Source organism: Mastacembelus armatus, chromosome 21, assembly GCF_900324485.2.
Source record: "Mastacembelus armatus chromosome 21, fMasArm1.2, whole genome shotgun sequence".
In the NCBI taxonomy this organism is placed as follows: domain Eukaryota; kingdom Metazoa; phylum Chordata; class Actinopteri; order Synbranchiformes; family Mastacembelidae; genus Mastacembelus; species Mastacembelus armatus.
The window spans coordinates 21,943,408-21,962,284 of NC_046653.1; the positions used below are offsets into that span (position 1 = coordinate 21,943,408).

An 18,877-nucleotide genomic window follows, 5' to 3' on the forward strand; every position below is an offset into this window, starting at 1 on the left:
TACACCAGTGCTCTGCTTTTTTTCTGGGGAAGGGGGCTCACCCATTACCCTTTACCCAATAATAGTATTTTTCAATATTTTCTGCTTTTTTTTCCCTGATGTTTCGCTTTTTAATTTTTTTTTTAAATATTTTAAATCACAGGAGAAAACCAAATTTAAGGCTGTAACATTTTCTTCTTCCCTTTATCAAAAAAGAGCCCATAATCAAATAATGGGGCTAAACCTGGGTTAAGGCACAAAACACAAGTCCACTAAGAATAAAGTTGATAAGGAGGGAAACCAAACATGATGAGAAAAAAAAAAAAAAAATCTAAACACTTAAAAATATCACTTTCTATTCAATGATCTAGACACCTCTGTAGATAAGGAATGAGAAAGGATTCAAAGAAAAAAAAAAAAAAAAAAAAAAAAAAAAAAAAAGCATAACACTTGTCCAATTAAATATAATTGTGCCTTGAGAGGAACATAGCATTTATTGCCTCTACATCATTTTTTTGGCTTTTTTAAATTTTTTTTAATTTTATTTTTCTCTTCTCAAAATCAGCAGCAGCAACAGCGGTGCCTTCTTGTAAATCCTTCCACTTGTTTGCTCTGTCAGTTACATGGCAGCCATGTGGGAATGTTCTGGTTAGCCACATAGTAGTTGCTGAAGTTGTGGTCTTGGACGTAAGGCGCCGGCTGATAGTAGCAGGTGACGCAGGACGCATCAGGGATGGCGTTCTGCTCTGCCAGCACACGGAAGGCCATCAGCGAGATGAGGTGGAGGGTCTGCCGCCGCTCGTGGCCCATGAGGCACACCGTGCTCTCGTTGACCACTCGCCGCAGGATCATGAGGTAGTCGTACTTGCTCTTTTCCTCACCAATGAAGTGGCTCTGGAGGTAGGCCTCCACCTTGCGCTGCTGCTCATTGATGTCAGGGAAGTCAATGAAGAAGCGTGAACACATGTACCGCTCCAGACCCTTGAACTCCTCCTCGTTGGCAGGCCGAAAATCCCGCACCAGCAAATTGCAGTATTTCAATAAGCCGCCGCCTCGGATCTCCTCGGGCCGCTTGGTGGCGATGAGCTTGTTCCGCAGGTGGCTCAGTGCCATGCTGAAGTCCCCATACATGCTCTCCCCACTCACAGTGGGGTGAAAGGCCTGTGACATGGGTGTATCTGCCAGCTCATAGTAGGAAAGCATGGAGTCCAGCACAATCTGAAAGGAGTCCACACTGAACTCAAACTGCCGGCGTATTGAGTCAACAAACTTCAGCTCCACATTGCGGCCGTTATTGTTGGAGAGGGAGATGAGGCTCCAGCGGTCTTGCTCTGTGTTGACCTTAACCAACTTCTGGACATAGGCCTCTTTGAGAGTCATGGGGGTGATTTTCTGTTTGTTCACACCCTCAGGCAAAAAGTCCAGCACAGTACTCAGCACCACGTCCTTAATGAGCCTGAACTCTGCCTCGTGTGGCAGGTCCACCCGGAAGATCACATCCAGATCTTTGTAGCTCCAGCCAATATCCTGCACCAGAACGTGGCTGGCTGTGGAACCATTCAGCCTTATGTCCTTTACCCTGATGCCGCTCAGCTCCAGGCGCGAGCGCACCTGAGCCACAATGTCTTTCAGCCGCACCTCTAAAGTGGGGAAGTTCCCTCGTCCATGAACAGGCACAGGCTCTGTCAGGACTTCATTCAGCCTGCTCACCTGCTCCCAGGTCAGGACACTGACAGAACAGCTCTTTGATTCCTCCTTGTTATCCATCTTCTCACAAAGTTCAGATTAACTAAGATGGCAGGAGAGAAGACAGATATTAGCTGTGGCACAAAACAAACTAAAGGAGGTCAGACCACTCTGAACACACTCCCTCCCACATCAACACAAGTGGTTTTGCCTTAGCTGTAATAAATGAGAGCAACTAAAATAATCCAGGACATAATCGAGTGAAAAATTAAACCTCAGAAGTTTTCCCAAATCTATAATGTCTCATTTTTAAAAGCTCAAAAGATACTAAAATAACTAACTACTTTTATTGACATATTGTTTGTGTTCGCGGATTAATCGATAAATATCAGTATAATGGTAAATAGACATAAAATAAACTGAAGCTCTAGAAAAGCTCGCGAAACAACAGCAGCATCAGAAACCCCATCAGCACGCGCAGAGCAGAATGCGAGCACGAGACAAGTGAAGAGCGCACGGCGCGTGAGCCTTCTAGAACAGCTCACCGCGCGAGCCTGGCTTTGATTCCAGAACCGCGCAGGGACAAACGCCGAGCGGCTCAAAGCGCACAAAACACGGGTTAAAAATAAAATAAATAAGTACAGGGCTACAGGAGTCACACACGCTTCATCAGTACACCCACAGCGATCATTAGTTCCAGCTGACTTATCAATTTACCCGTGACGAGTCTAAAATGTGCTCTAACCGCCGACCCAACGTCGCTGAGCGCGGAGGGCTTTTTTAAACAAGCACCAAACTGGGCTTTTTAAAAACTTAACGTTAGGTTGTGTTACCTTTACACCGGCTAGACAATCAGGTCTGGGTCAGTAGCGATCCGTACGGCGTGGAAACTGTCTGTGAAGTTAGCGAAACTTTAAAGTTTAAAACGATCAAGAGAATAAATCTACGTTAAAATAACCTAACTAGCGTCACGTTTTGCTCCAAATTAGCGAGTGTAGCGTTACTTTGCTAACTAACTACGGCAGCTCCGCTTCGACACCGTGACGGATGAAGGCAGTACCTACATGTCCGAAAACGTACTCTGAAAGCACTCAACGTCCAAAAAAGAAGATGTTAACTTGGCATTCGTGCAGACAGCTCCACATAATCCAGCTCCTGACACAGGCACACACCGTCTGCTGCGAACTCAGTGTTTAAACCCCTGCCCCTGCTCAAGACACGCCTGTTTTATAAAGCCGAAGTACGACCCACTAAAAACCGATGTGCAGCCGTGACTCCACGGCCCCTCAGTCTTAGGTAACACTGGTTTTACTATTTAAAAGCACAGCAGAAACAACATATGTGGTTTTGTATCAATAAAGCAAAACACTAACTTTGTATATTTACCAAAAAAAGTCCAGGTCTCATCATCAGTAGATCACATAGTCCTGGAATCGTCGAGTTTTGGTTGTACCAATGCGCCGAGCGAAGCCTCTGATTGGTCAACGAGGTTTTTGCGTTGCCTAGTAACCAGGAGCGTCTCCAGGCGGACGACGTTCTGCGTGAAGCGACGTCGCAGATCAGAATCAGCTGTTACAGGCGCAGCTGCTTTAAGGCTCATCTAAAAATGCTCTTTATACTCGGTTCTCGCCGTTTGATTAGCCCAGATGTGTTTAAAAAGTATCAGCTTCTCGTTTGTGAATATTTTCTAGTTTCCTTTCTGATTTTCTATGACATCACACAAAAAATGTTTGGGTTTTTATTTACACATTTTGAAAGATGAATAGGCGCTTCTGCGATTAGCTTGATGCTTTGCAATTTTCAAATGATTTCTGAATTAATTAAAATGTATCTGAAAGTTCTGTTTCAGTGCTTCGCATGGAGTTGTTAAAAAATATTCTAAATGTTAGAAAATGGACGAACAGACAGTTTAATAGCAGAAGAGTCAAGTAATGATACTGAGAGACTTACTGACTTATCTTTCGAGGCAGATGCACTCTGGGTGAATGCCCCTGACACAGCATGAGAAACTACAATTCAGTCATTTCACTAGAAAATTTAAAAAAATCCTCCCCAAATCTCTTTCTGCTGCTCACACACACTATCTGCACTGACAGCAGAGCTACACTGCAGAACCCCCTGTGAAATACTCTGGAAGTCAGTTCTTTCCGCACTAAGCCAAAGATTTATTACTGTGAACGATGAAAGGAAACCACGAGAGGTATGTGAGCTTCTTTGGAAAGAAAAACTCAGGCGCAGCCCGCACAGTCCCACTGCAACAATAAGAGCTTGTTGCTTTTTAAAGGTGATTTTATTTTGAAATGGAACATTTGAAAATATTAGTTAAACTGCTTAAAAGAAATAGCTTATCCTTGTTGTAGAGACTGTTTTACCGATTTAAATGGTTCAATGACCTGTGATGGACTGGTGACCTGTCCAGGGTGGACCCCTGCCTTTCACCCATAGAGAGCTGGGATAGGCTCCAGCAGATCCCTGGGACCCTGGTTAAGGAATAAGGGGGTATAGATAATGGATGACTGGTTCAATGACCGCAGCCTTTCTGGGTTTATACTGCTTGAAAATATCACAACCAGCAATGGAAAATTAATTCCAGGGCATCATTTTCTGTTGGCTGCACATCTGTGTGTGTAATAATCTATTCTGCAAGTGTTAAGTATGACTATTATTCATTCTTCTTCTACATTCTCATCATTGTAACAGATGCACACCAAAATGTAAATCATAAAGCAGGACTCATGTTTTTTTTTACTTTGACATTTTTAAATAGACTTTTTGTGAGTATGGTCTACTTTTTATTTAACTGCTCCTTTCCAGCGGTGACCACATAAAATTTGCCAAATTTGCTTCTTAGAAATAAATGGTATCAAATATTACAGCAATCATTTCTGGCAAAACGATATTGTAGTTTTGGCTAGAGTATGTAGAACTGTGTGTGTGTTTTCTGCTTTACTGGGAAACGAGGTAAAATGTTTACATAGCTGCAGGAAACACAGCAGTGGTTACAGGGAACAGATCTGCCTTGACATGTAGTTTCTCAAAAAGAGCTTCCTTGTTTTCTCTGTGGTATTGGGGATGAGAGAATGAGGAGGTGCAATGAAACCACTCATCGACAGTGTGGGGTTTGAGCCATGTCAGCTGTACAGCTGGAGGTTTGCGTGTGTGCTATGGGGGAGCCCCTAAGGGAGTGGACTGCACACCATCTCGGTGTCAGTGAGTCAGCAGCAGCACTGAGAGGAAACTAGTAGAGCAGAGAAGGTTTCTTTTCATAGGCGTCTGTAACGGCTGATATTAAACTGAAATTCACAGAAAACACACAGGGCTTTTATTCTGTCATCCCAGAACAAAACATCTAAACATGTCTGCAGTTTAAAGAAGGTGCACAAACGTCAGAAAGGGGTAAAAACAGGTCTAAGGGATTTTAAACAGATACAAATAGCAAAGTTTCACACATGAGAAAACTGAAACCAGAAAATGTTTGGTAGGGTTTTATTTTTTAAACTTCTAATCGATTAGCCAAGAAACTCTTTCAGTTAAACAAAAGTGAAATGCCTTTGATTAGAAGTCATATTGACAATGAGTAATATTGAAGCAGTGTCAGAATCACATACTTGACAAGTTTATTTTTTAAATGTACATTTACCTTTGTTGCATTGTTTTATTATCTGTGACAGTTGTGGGAGCATCCATGTTATTTCTGCTGATGTAGTAAAAGTACGGGGACATGTGTGCGTCCACTGAGCCCATGTGTGACTGTCAAACATCTCTTGCCAAAAAAATATGGCCATTAATCTGCAGCTATAACAACCTCCATTCTTCTGGATCAGCTTTCCACAAAGAGCTTGGAAAACAAGCCCATTTATCAAGTCGGGCTCACAGTTGGTGCTGCAATTCATCCCAAAGGTGTTGGATGGGGCTGAGATCAGGGCTGTGTGCAGGCCAGTCAACGTCTTCCATAGCCAACCACTGCTTTATGGACACGGCTTTGTCATGTTGAAACAGGCCAAAAATGAATTGGAACTCCACAGCACGCCGTTGTCTAAGACATCACTGCACGCTGTAGATTTTCCAGAGTGAGAATACACAATAGGATTGAGGCAGTAGTGTATCTGATATATGCAGATAATTATCACTATAGAGTAAATCTACTGTTAACAGGTAACTGTATTGGCTTCCACTGCATGTGGAAGTGGAATGAAATGGGCAAGCTAAAAATATGAACACATTTTTTTTTTTTTAAGAAATGTGCCAGATGGTGTTTCCCAACATGATGATGACATGATGGATGTTGAAGTGAATACAGGGAGATGTGGTCTGATAGCAGAAAGCTGTTTTCTGTTCTTCTTTTTTTTTTTTTTTTTTTGCTGTGAGCACCACCTGCAAACATCCATTCATTTATTATATTAGGGTGGAGGCCGACATCTTAAACCTCATTAAATAAAACTCAGACTACCAAATGAATAGGTAGCAGTGGAGGTTTAGTCAGAAAACACGAGCTTTTGTAATTTGGGCGAACTGATCCTTTAATGATTTGGTGACTATAAGACGTAGAGGATGAAGACAAAGACACAAATACGAGACTGCGACTGGGGACAGAAATTACAGTGTGTAGAGTTTACACACAGTTTATCATGTGCCTCTGAACAACAGTTACTCTCCTACACCAGATGTTTGGTAAAGGACTACACTAAGTACTGACCTAGTCTCTGTACTTAAAAAAATAAAAATTAAAAAAAAAAAGCATCCTGGCTGGATTACCAGTCAAAATGTTTCCACGGTGCATTGTAGTGGTAATAAAAGAGGCAAGAATGTAAAGGAATCTCAGCTTCATGTAGGAAGTGCAGTTTAATGTGCCAAAACAAAGACACGCACTAATTTGCTTCCCTATAGTTAAGGAGGACTTTGTAGTGATTCCAGCGAAAGTCTAAACTTAATCTGGCACTAATTTGTGTGGGACCACTTTCTGTTACGGCTTAATGAGCTTATTAATGGCAACTAATGCTTTACAGATTAAAACAATGAGCTCAGATCCACCAAAAGCCTCCGTGCAGCTGAGGGGACCTGCAGAATTTAGTGTCTTATCACACTGCACACAGTCAATTGATAATAAAATATTGATCACTGCAGCTCTGAACAAAAATAATTAGGGTGTCCATTCCCTTCATCAATACACTCACAGTTATTGATAAATCACACCTGCGTACACAAACATTTGTCTTTCTCTTCAGGTGAGGAACCATCACATCCCTAATCTCCTGCTGTAATCTAACACACTTCTGTTCTTCACCTGTGGCAGACGTGTCCTCACAAAGATAGTTTAAAACTGAAATTGGTCCTAACAGAGCTCCAAACCAAACCAAACACAGCTTAGGATATGTTCATTGACTGTGTGGTTGATGTAGGCCGTCCTCAACAAACCTGTACTAAACACAACACTGGCTTCCATTCGTTTGGATTAACAAACACAGACAGACTACATCTAAACATTTCACTGAGAAGAAGAAGTGCCAACCAATCAGAAGTGACAAAAACAACGTCTGAACGTGACACTCCTCACACATTAAACGTAAAACGATACACACATTGTTATTTTACATCTAAAACTAACACACGTAGCTCAGTATCAGGTGCCTCCATGATGGAACAAGGTGTGTTATTTCTGTTACAAATGCAAAGCAGCAAAATAATCCTGTGTATATATCCAGTGTTGTTATTTTGGTTGTTTATGTCAAAGCCACCTGCTGCAAAAACATCCAGTATGTGAGGCACCAAACCTTTTGGCCAACACAGGCACCGTGAATAAAGTATCTCTGAGGTGAGGAGAGAGGGCTGTAATGATTCTTGTGTGTAGGGATGAACAATAGCAGGTTTATGAGGCGCTCAGTTTCAGTACATGGCTCAGTCTACCTGGACTGTGTGTGTGTGTTCATCCTGTTGTGCAGCTGGAGCTCTGCCACCTGTTCCTTTTTGGCACCAGGCCTTCTGAGAAGTGACTCAGTGTTGTCGAGGCCACGGACGGATGAACAGCACTGGCCATTAACACATTAACCGCACAGTCAGTCAAGCAATCGCAATTGATTTGCATGTACATGTTGTACCCATGTAAGCAAACACAGTGACACATGAGAGTGACATCAGAGCTTCCTCTACGTCCGCTGACAAAAACATGCTAATCAGCCCTGAGCTTCTTTTGACGTCATGCAGATGTTTATCTCTTCACTTTCTGCTCAAAATGTTCATCATGACACCATCAAGCCTCACATGAGGGTGAAACCGTCTCTGTCTGGCAGGTGCACTTTTATGATGCTCCAGCCTGCTGACACAAAGAAAAAGTTTCTCTGCTCTTTACCAGTGATTAACGTCCCCTTGCAGAGTCACCTCACTAATAATAAATAACAATAAAAAACAGCTCTGAGGCTGATTTGACTAAACATTCCCTGGTGTTCTTCCTCTCAGGACACAAGGTAACTGCTAGAACAGCCTGTGAGATACCCGCCTCTATCCCTTCACTTCAGTTCAGTTATAACACATCCTGTCCCAAACCCGTGGAGGGAGACCCGAGGACATCGATGAGAAGTAGTTTTCAGTGAAACCATAGGAATCCAGAGACAGAATTACCAGACAGAAAAGCATTTGAGGGGGTGAAATCTGTGGAGTCATGAAGCATCTCGGAGAGAAAGACACACCAGAGAGATGACGAAGCCTTTAGTGGTCTCAGTGCAATGTTACTGGTGTTTACAGGAGTCTGTCCGTATGTCAGCAGACATGATGTGTTTACTTCAGCAACCTCCGAACAATCAGTTTTTCCAATAACTTCTGTCTGTAAGACAGACCAGCAAAAAGGGGTCTGTCCCCAGAGTCTGCTGTATCCCTAACAAGTCTAACATGAAGAGCACAGTGGAAAACAGGACTGTGACTCAGCATCACAATAATGTGGCTTTGATCATCAGTGAATTCAAACAATAAAACTTTAGACAACAGTACTAACATCCATAAAGGAGAATGTGTTTGTATGATTTTATCAAAACTAAAACAAATCTTATGTAGAGTATGTAAAATTCACAGCAGCACATCAACTTCTGGAAGCTATACCACCTGCTTCTGTTTTAAGGAAACAGTCCGTGTCAGAAAAATAACAACACTGGCCATTTGTTGAAAAACTGAAAAACAAAGTATGTTTCCTGAGTAATTTCAGCATCGTCTTTGGACAATATATTCATAACTCAGGGCCTGATGCCAAAGAGCATCTAGGAAATCTCTGCAGGAGTTCATGACATTAAATTTAAGGCCTAAATGTTTAATGGCACATATAATTCAAAATAATTCCACATTTATGGACATGAAAGTTAGACAATAATATCAAATAACAGAATATTCAGGCCTTTGGTTATTTCTATAACAATTTGATATTTGTATCACATTTCGTCTTCAGTGTATATGACAACTATTCCTTCTTATATCATTCAAATCAATGGGACTTGAAACCAGACATGGATGAATGAAAACATATTTCATTTAATATGAGAAGTTGCTAAAATATTAAGAAATAAGAAATGACCAGTGTTGTTTGGGTGAACTGTGGGCTTGGCAGAAATCTCAGCTTAGACTTTGGGGTCACCAGGTCAGTCCCATTTCATGTCAATGCATTTGGTCTCAGTTGTGCAGGAAGTGAAGAGCAACTAATCACCAGGGAGGAAATAACTCGCTGACAAATTGTGGTTTATAACAGAAATTTCTTGCGACCGGTGGGAAAGAGCTTGTGGTCTTTCTTTGACAGCTTTTGAAAAACTGATTGTTGTCGGTGATGTAAGTGTCACTGCACTACAGGTGTCATGGGAGAACAATGTAAGATTGGTGTCAGATGTGTTTCCTTTAACAGAAGAGACAGCTGTGATCACAAAAACTACCACCACACATGGAAATTTAGAGGGAATTAGACACTGTACCACACCTGCATGTGTCATGAATTCATGACACAATGAGCAGCAGATAATGAATGTGTTGTGAGGTGCAGTACTGTACAGGCATTTCGTTAAGAAGTAAAGTAGTTTTATCCTCTTAAATCTTTTCATAAAGCAATTCAATTGATTCCTGGATTGTTGGCGAGGTTAAGAACTAAAAAGGTGTCCACAAGATCTGATCCCCCTTCCCGAGACCATCTGCTGTCAACCTTAAATCTACTTGGCATGAGGATGAAGTTGTGATGCTATTTAAATTTCAGTGGGGAAATCAGGTCAGTGCAGCAGCAGTTAAGAAGTTAATTTTAGCACAAATGCAGTGAGTTCGTCAGAAAATCTCTCAGTGCATTAGGTGCCTACCTGTAGAGGTCATCTATCACAGGCACAGAGAGAACATGCTACTGCAGAAACTCAGAACAGAAACACCCCAGGGGATAAAACAGTAAGAACAGCTGGTATGACAGAACCCATAAAACACATTCAACAAGTGTGCTTATGTAAATGTGAGCTGGTGTGTTACAGAGCTGGTAACACACACTCGGCAGGGTGTAATATGGTAATTGGTGATGAATAATCATGATACACTGAGAAAAGATCATTCGAGGTGGTATATAATGACTATATAATGACTTTTTCATAACCAAAAAGATTTGATTTCAAATTTTCCTCACACCTTCAACAGCTGAGGATGAGTCCCAGTGCAAAAACCTGAAGTGTGTATTTAGTCCTGTTCACATTTCTCCAGGCACAAATGTTTTTATCCATATTTGCTATTTGACCTAACTTCTGTGCCTAATAATCACACACCCTAACATACAGCATTACACACTGCTTGCTGACGTTAATAAACTCCCATGACAAACATACCCATAGGTTATAAATGTCACAGCAACACACACACGCCCTGCAGCAATAATCAGTATTCAGCCTATGTATCACGACATGCACAGATATTACTTTTCAAGAGTGTTTGTCGCAGCTTTTCAGTTCACAGCCTCTGCAACATGAAGCACCTGTTCACTTTCACTCTATCACACACTCACACATACACACACACACACACTCACTCACACACACACACACGCGCACACACACACACACACACAATGCTCCACATGCCAGGAAAGATTTCTTAACTCAAATCCAAAGTAGACCTTGACATTTAATCATCAGCACTTTTTTTTGTCTCACTTGTAAAGGTTCATTTTTTCCCAAAAACACACACAACTTGGTTGAATGAAGCTGCACAGCAAGGGCCAAGACTGGCAGGTGTACAAGCTAAATATCTGCTTTAGGTATTATAAAATGTTAGAAATATTTAAACACTTCCTTAGACACTGCACTTTAGCTCAGCTCTTCTGAACACACAGATGACAAATCAGCCCTGAGAGATAGAACTTATTAGAATGGTGCAGGTTAAAGCTGAACACAAAGCTGCATCAAAACCCCCAGACCATGACAAGTGTCTGCTTTAAAAGTGAGTTTTGAAATGGAGTCTAGTTTTGACCAATAACTCAGCTCAGACTTCATGGATGACTCAGACTTGTCAACTGTAAACCTGTACCTGGGGAATTGTTCAACATCTTCTCAAGCCACAGGTTGGAAACAGTTTTAAGATGAATATAGCTGAGATACTGTGCCCACACCAGGTGTGTTCAGAGGCAGGTAAAGATGGTTCTGGACTCGACTCAGACATGAACTTGGGTGAGTTGGACTCAAATCAGACTTTAACTTCAACCTGATGACGGCTTGTTATTATAAACACAGAAATGCTGAGCTCCCAAACATACCAAACTGAAATGTTTTCTTATCGTTCATCAGTTAATGTCATTGGGTCTGACCCGAATAACTAAACAACTCATAAACAAACCCAAACATAAAGTACTGCGTGTAAATAGTAAGTGCACATGTGAAAAAGCACCTCACGAATATCACATTATCTGGTGTGCTGATAATAAATAACTTTCAGGGTTAAAAATAAATGCACATGTTTTGCCAGCTGCTTAGGTCACACTCTGGATGCTAAATAAACTCTGGGAAGCAGCTAAGCCAGTAACTGCATGCTCAAGCTAAAACCACCTTCCAGACTTTTCTGTAGAAATCACGTTTGGAGTAACGAGGGTTGATATCAAAAATCAGGTGTTTGTGGGATTTTGGCTGAGACCACAAACAAATGTCACTTTGTTTGTATTTTAAGTGGTAGATCTGCGGAGACATCAAACTCATGCTTGTCATGAATATGAAACATGAACATTCTGGGATGGCCTAACACATATTCTGCAGGATGTAGAGTTGCAAACGGGGAATTCAAATATTTGCCTACATTACTGAGTAAACCCGAAGTGTCTGCAGAAATTAAACAGGGATTCATTTCTCTCCATACGTCTGCACTCAGCGCAGTGAGACAGTCTGCAGGCCTGTCATAAAAATAGTTGCTCTGCAGGTTCGGTATGTACACACACATTTAGAAAATCGAGCCTGGCAGCTACACTATATCGTTTATCCTTGAGATCTCTGGGTCTTGACTTTCAGTTGTCACTGATAAATTTTGCAAACTTGTTTGAGCAGGTAACAAGAAATTCAATCATAAAATTTGAAAGACTTCCTAAAAATTGAAGGTACTTCTGTTGGAACTGGTGGTTGTATTAAGAGCATGAGTTCAGCAATAGCTATTCACTGCCAAATGTGGATACTACAATATTCTTTAGGATGTACTTGACTGTAGCTTCTTCTTTACAGCATCAGCAGCGATGTCCTGACTGGCTCGGCTTGGAGCAGGCAGACTTCACTGAAACCCTTGCTGAGTAATACTGTCTGTAAATAGGCACAAGCTGCCTGCTGCCACTAATGTAACTTGTTCTCATCTTACAAAGCTGAACCGTTTTGCTAGATCGGTTATTCGCTGGTTGATTTTGATGCCATTGGTAATTTTGCGCCATAGGCATCTCAGTTTTATGTGGGTGGGTTGATGAAGACACCGTGTCAGACTTACCCTGGTGTCCATGACCTGCCCCTGCACGCCGATCGATATCAGGCCTCCATCCCGAGGGCCACGCCACTTCATTTACATGCAACTCTAAAAGTCAAATAGAAGAGAATAAATACAAAAGAGGAAAAACACAAAAAAAACTGTGTTTTTACCAGTTAAGCTTTCAATTAACTTTTCCACCTCAGCTTTTCAAGTTTCATTTGAGACGTTTCAGTTTGAATTTCCATCTTTAACATGTCAAAAGAGTTTTGAGATAAATAGTGTCACCGTCTTAACTGTGTCAGCATAATAACATAAACTAGTTAACAGATAGAGTCAGCACTAAACACAAAGTACAGCTGAGCCTCAAGTAAATGTAGTTTTCCAGTTATTTGGTCACACATTCAAATATTTTGACCTGACTGGACAAACTCATTACAATTCATGCAGATGTGGCCATAGATCCACAGTACCAGAATTCATTCAGTAGTTACTGACTAAAAACCAAAACTGTCAAGAGGTTGTAGCAGCTTCACAAAGAATCATATGGTCATAAAACAAAGATTATACTTTTATTTCCTGATCACTTTTCATAACGTCTTTATTGAATTGTGACTCAGATTTGAACATATTTACAGATAGTTTAATTTTATTTTTTTAGTTCAGTAAAAATACAAATACAGAACACTCAGGTTTCAAAACCAACGTCGCACCCAGCGACTAAATGGCTGCCCAGGGTTCGTCCTGGGCTTCCTCCTCATCAGATACAGATGCGATGATCTCAGAGGCTGGGGACTAGAGGCCGAGAGCCAAAACTGTATTGCATCAGTGGACTGTTAATGAGACCAGAGTTCAGATGAGAAAGGGAAGTAGAGACGATACTGGTGGATGTTGGAGAGAAAAGTGAAGGAAGTGAAATGTGCTCATGGGAAACCAAATAGTGATATTGTGCACATACAAAGAACAATGCAGTATAAGTGTGTTGAGTCTCCCATAAACATAAAGTGAAAACTGCTATAACTTCTACCTTTAATGTTTTGTTCATCAGGCCGTGAACATTTGGACATTTTCCAGATAATTACATTACATTATCACATCCGGATTATCTGTCAGCTGATCATCTAAACCCTGGTCATGATGGCTGAGAAACCAGTCGGAGAAAAAAAAAAAAAAAAAAAATCAGCAATATCAGTTTTGGTCAATATGTTATACGTTTTTGTCAGTAAGATTCAGGTGAGAGGAGAGAAAGCTGATATTAGGTTTCCACATTTTTAAAGAGCCTCTGAGTCATGAGGCAGAAAATACAATCTTCAAACCCTTTCTGTTCGTTTGGTGCCGTTCTGTCAGAGGGCAGACAAAAATAATAAGGACTTTATAACATAAAGACATATGACAAAACTCAAAGACTGTGAGAGAGAGAGCACCATATTGGCCCAGGTGTCACAATAAGGTTAGAAAAAACAAACATTTGGTTTCCTCTCTTCACTTGAATCAGTTTGAACACAAGATCAGTCTCTCTCTCTCATTCTCCCAAACATTGCACAGGTTTAAGCCAATCATCTATGACATACTGTCTATACTATTATCATGGTTAAATCCTACCGACATGAACAGCCTCAACACAACTTCCACAGCTCGCCCTGCTTGTGTAAATTAATTGGTTTTGTTAATGTATTATTTACTTTTACTTCACATTAAATTTTGTTTCCCTTCTGCTAAACATTTTTTTTCATTTCAGCAGAAAAGACTCGCCAGACAGATCTGCACTTCGGTTTTATTTATGTTCGAATGGGGCATTTGATGCTGGATGGTAAAAAGCATATTTCTTTGCGATCCTGTCACTGTTACATCCTAAAGCATTTAGAAAAGGAGGTTATGCTGCCATTTGAAATCTGCATCATCACGTGTTATTTTATGACACTTTGTGACGACAGCTTCAGGACTGTCTTTGTCTGAGATGCTTTCTGCTGCACAGTGATGGGATTTAAACCTGTAAAGACAAATAAATGCTTATAATTTCGGCCTGTACTTCTTAATAAATCCTAAAATCAGAGATTGATACAGTAAGTCGCACTAGAAACAGATATTTAAACTTCTTAAAATGCCAGCGTTCATTTGCCAGGATAAACAGGTTTAGAGACTTCTGGTTTCTTTGCTAACAAAACATTTAACAGTCTTATCTTAGCAACTCGAGCAGTAAATTTCTCACGCCGCTTCGGATGTAACAGAAGCTTGTGTCAGGGGTGATAGCTGGAGACAGTACCGTGCTGCCTGTGTGGCGGCGCTGACGTCTCAACAAGGCCAAAACCTTGATATATCGCACCATATGAAGCGAGGACGTTTGTTTTTCAGGATGATCAACCCCTCGGAGAGGAGAAACTATGAATACACCACAGGGTCTGGATGTAAAATGAAATATATCCTACACTTATTCTGTTTTACAATTTCTGACTTTTCCCAGAACTCAGTTTCTTCACAGATTTGAAGAGGTTTGTTAAAACTGACATCCTGAATTGAAGGTTTTGCACTTTGCTGGACTTTTCAGAGGTTTGTGGGAACCCTGAGATTAATGGTTCTCTACTTTTTAGAACTTGTTGATTTACAGGAGAGATTAGTGTGGAAGAGAAAGGAGAAGGCAGAAAATAAATCAGGCAGATGATTTTTAAAGCCACCATGAATTAATTAAGTTTACAATTAATTAGAGGAATCTAACTAGTGATACAAAGGAAATGTGGCATATAGGAACTCAGCAGGGAGACATAGTGCCACACCTCTACATTTCTCTTCATAGTCTTCCTATTTAAAGTGCACAAACAAATGATTTACAGCAGGGGTACTTTTAGCCACACATACGCACAGACGTGCTCACACACTCATACAACAAGCATGGTTGGGTTTCATCCTCATGCCTCAAATTATGGCCTTGAAAATAATGTGAAGTGTCAAATGAAAGGTGGGAGATAAGGAGGAGGAGAGGTGAGAGAAGGGTTCATAAGATGGGGAGAAAGTATGTGATGTATGATCAGAAACATGTTCAGGAGACAGATTAAAAAAAAAAAAAAAAAAGCAGCATCCAACTGAGTAGCAGCAGAATGGTCTGGGGAAAGAGCCGTGGCTCCGTGACGTCTCTAACTGGAAAATGGAAAGCTGTCGAGGTGGGAAGTGGTGAAGATGGGAGACCTGCTGCTGTCCCCAAGTAGTTACTTTTCCACTCATAATGGTCCACTTCTCTGAAAAAAGGAGGATTAGAGGAGGTGGGGGCTGTCACCACAACTCGCCCTCCCACTGATGACGAGCTGCAGTTCCAGGTCAAAGTTCATCTGATGAGAGTTAAAGAGGGAGTGAACTGGGGAAAGGTTGGGTCAGGGAGAAATGGGGGGCTTTGATTCAACCCTGTGTCCCCATTATTCTTATTAACAGACCCTGTAAGGTCCTCAAGTCTGGCTGCCTGGAAAATGACACTTTAATCAGTACAGTGTCAAACTGCAGCGCGATCCTTCGCAAAACCTCACATGCACTCTCTGTGCATCAGCTTGAGTCTGTATGGGAGAAAAGTTTGGTCAAATAAAACACTAAAAATAATAACAAAAAACTAAATCAAGCCTCCGGTTTGGAGCTCGTTCCTTCAGAGAAGAGAGTTCATTCAGGCCAAAGGTGAGGCTGAGCAGCAGCACACCCACCGTTCTTCTGTTTAGAGCAGAGGAGACACAGTCAAAGAGTAAAACAATGAAGAAGAGACAGAGAGTCAACAACGAAGTCCTCTCCACTCTGCAGTGGTCTGTGTGGGAGGCTCGCTCTCCGTCTCCTCCAGGTGATGTCTGCAGTCCAAAAGCTGTTGAGAGTCTGTAGAGCTGAATGAAAGTTTGTCCAGTGTTGGTAGGTGGGTTTTTGGGCAGGTAGGCAGGCAGACAGTTGGCGCCCCCTGGTGCTGTGGTGGAGGAACAGGGCCTGTCTGTCTACCGCTGGGCCGGCTCACTGCCAGGCAGGGTGATGTTGCCCAGGTGGAGGACAGGAAGTGGGTGAGCCTCTGTGTTGAAGACCCAGCTCTCCAACGGCATCAGGTCATCACTGGAGAACAACAGGTACAGATACCTGGGGGGGAGTGGGGGGGTTGAATGGTTATGGTTATCAGGGAGAGGAAAAGGGGAGGATGAGATGGACCAGGTAAGGAAGGTGGGAAAGAAGAAAAGAAGTGAATGACATTATCACCAGACAAAACTGCACATCATTTCTTCAGATTTATGAAAGTAGAGCAAATGGTGTCAGCTAATTATTATTAATAATTCAAAATGTTTTCTTGCAATTAACCTATTCACTTAAATTCTACCATCTTTATATTCTGGTCAGATGCAGAGTGTGAAACCAATTTGTGAGACGATCACTGCTGCACCTGAATTCAAATTGGACAAAGTTTCCACAGCCCTAATCTTTTAAACAGCTTTAGCTTCCACACAGCAGAGAAACAGAAGCTCATATGCTACATCTTTGTCCAGATCAGTGTGGACTGGCAGCCAATCAGCCGCCTGTTTGATAACAAGCTGCTCCACTGAACTGGTTTTCACCCAGCCGGGCGAAGGACTGTGAACAGACAGTCACTAAGGGCTGCATTCAAATGTCATCACCTTACAAAGATAGCAGCCAGTGTGTTAGGTGACCTCTGACTTAACGGGCTGTGATGCTTTGTGGTTGTTCATTTCAGACATGTTAAAGTTAAGCAATGGCTGATAAGTAGCTCCCTGCTAACACAATGACTGGCAGAACTGCCCATAAAGTCCATGTGCTCTGTTCATCATTATCTTTGACCTGTTTATGCAGAGCATGGGTTCAGATAAAATCATTGCTAGGAGGAGATATGTTTGACAAAGATGCCAGCAGGGGGAATCAGAGAGCCACACCAGGCTTCATCTTTTCCCCTGAGTCACAGCCTGCAATCACAGCCAGTAATAACGATGATGATAATGATGATGATGAACTATAGAGACACAATAGCTGTCCTTTGCGTTAATCAGACTTTAACATATTTTTGTGTCCTGCAGTTAAACCAAGGTGCCTGCCCACTGTGCTCACAGTAAAAGGCTGTAATGGAGAAGAAGCAACAACAGATGCCAGTGTGGTAACCTGTTGCTAACCCACTGCAGAGGCTCCTGATTCACACGACTAACACACAGAAAGCACAAGCTGGGAGCAAACACATAGAAAGATCTCTCTTATTGGCAGAGAAAACAACAACAGGTGGTCTTACAGGTGCAAATTTATACTAACAAGACTACGACAAACAAGGGTCCTACTTGATTCTCAGTTTTTGCAACCTATCAGTCTGTGGATTTCATCATCCTGTGAGTGATGGTCTTGAAAAACTTATTTTTATCTCATGGCGTCTGTGACTGACATGCTGAAGTTGTATTTGCAAAAGTTTTTTTCTCATTTACTTAAATAAAAAATTATATGAAATATCAACAAGTAATTGTTGCAATTATTTTTCCACTGACAGGTCCTTGCAATCATCAAACCCTCCACACGCCCACCAAAATCACTGCATTAACCAGAAAAATGATTACAGTAATTAATCAACAACTGTACTGATGATTCGTAGATCATGCCAATTAATCAAACCATTAGTGTCGCCTTACTTGAGTGTCTCGGCCAGGAAGAAGCTCTGCTGCACGTCGTCGTAGGTTGGGGTGGAGGAGTAGACGTCCTTCACCCCCGAGAAACCTCCGCTCACCCTGCAGTACTTATCAATGGCCTGGAGGAGACAAGGACGGGGAGAAAGAACAGAGAAGGAAGTAAAGGGAGGTAAAGGGAATGAGGAAGGGCAGTAGAACAAAGAAGTTAGGGGTCAAAAAATAAAGGACAGAGTAGGAAGGAAAGAGGAGGGGTAGGGGGTGGAGGGGTAGAAAAAAGAGACAAAAAGTAAGAAACGATTAAATGGAGAAAGAGAAGAACAAGGAAAAGGGCACAGAGAACAGGTGGGGGGAGGAGAGCAGTTTTAATAAGCTTACAAAAGCATGCCATAATTAATTTCTTTGCTTTTGACAGATTAGAACAAGTCCTGGGGATATGCACACAGAAAACAGCAGCTGTAAAAGATGGGAGGGAAGGAAGATTACCACAAATACCTCACCCTGTCTCCCCTGCATTTACATTTTATTCTCTGAAATTTATTTTTGTCCCTCTTTGACACAAAGCAGCTTCATAATGTGGGAACACTCATTTGTTATGCTGTTAGGCATCCGAGGGAGCCGATGTGTAAGGACAAATGTTTTCACTTTTGTGAGGCAGAGCCTGC

At 41.7% G+C, this 18,877-nt stretch overlaps 2 protein-coding genes across 5 annotated transcripts in view; both read right to left on the reverse strand.

The window, feature by feature from the left end:
* Positions 1-458: 458 nt before the first annotated feature.
* tent5c (terminal nucleotidyltransferase 5C) lies at positions 459-2,859 on the reverse strand. Of its 2 annotated transcripts, none has more exons than XM_026295608.1 (2): positions 2,746-2,859; positions 459-1,768 (listed from the first exon to the last, which is right to left on the reverse strand). In XM_026295608.1, the coding sequence occupies exon 2, from the start codon at positions 1,744-1,746 to the stop codon at positions 595-597; it is 1,152 nt and encodes a 383-aa protein (XP_026151393.1). In that variant the 5' UTR covers positions 1,747-1,768; positions 2,746-2,859; the 3' UTR covers positions 459-594. The 2 variants fall into 2 exon arrangements, with proteins under 2 accessions (XP_026151393.1, XP_026151392.1); XM_026295607.1 differs by having other exon boundaries at positions 460-1,768; positions 2,730-2,859.
* A 10,287-nt stretch (positions 2,860-13,146) lies between these two features.
* man1a2 (mannosidase, alpha, class 1A, member 2) overlaps positions 13,147-18,877 on the reverse strand; it is a 95,209-nt gene continuing 89,478 nt past the window's right edge. For 2 of the 3 annotated variants that reach the window (XM_026295508.1, XM_026295509.1), the window contains exons 13-14: positions 18,219-18,334; positions 13,147-16,680 (exon numbers count right to left, since the gene is read on the reverse strand). In XM_026295508.1, the coding sequence (XP_026151293.1) occupies positions 16,545-16,680; positions 18,219-18,334 (252 nt within the window). In that variant the 3' untranslated portion in view covers positions 13,147-16,544. Of the gene's footprint in view, positions 16,681-18,214; positions 18,335-18,877 lie in introns of those variants that run through there. The other variant, XM_026295510.1, reaches the window with a different exon arrangement.

What these genes read in the sequence shown, in the direction of transcription:
- tent5c (XM_026295608.1), bottom strand. Translation starts at nt 1,746, where the DNA reads ATGGATAACAAGGAGGAATCAAAGAGCTGTTCTGTCAGTGTCCTGACC.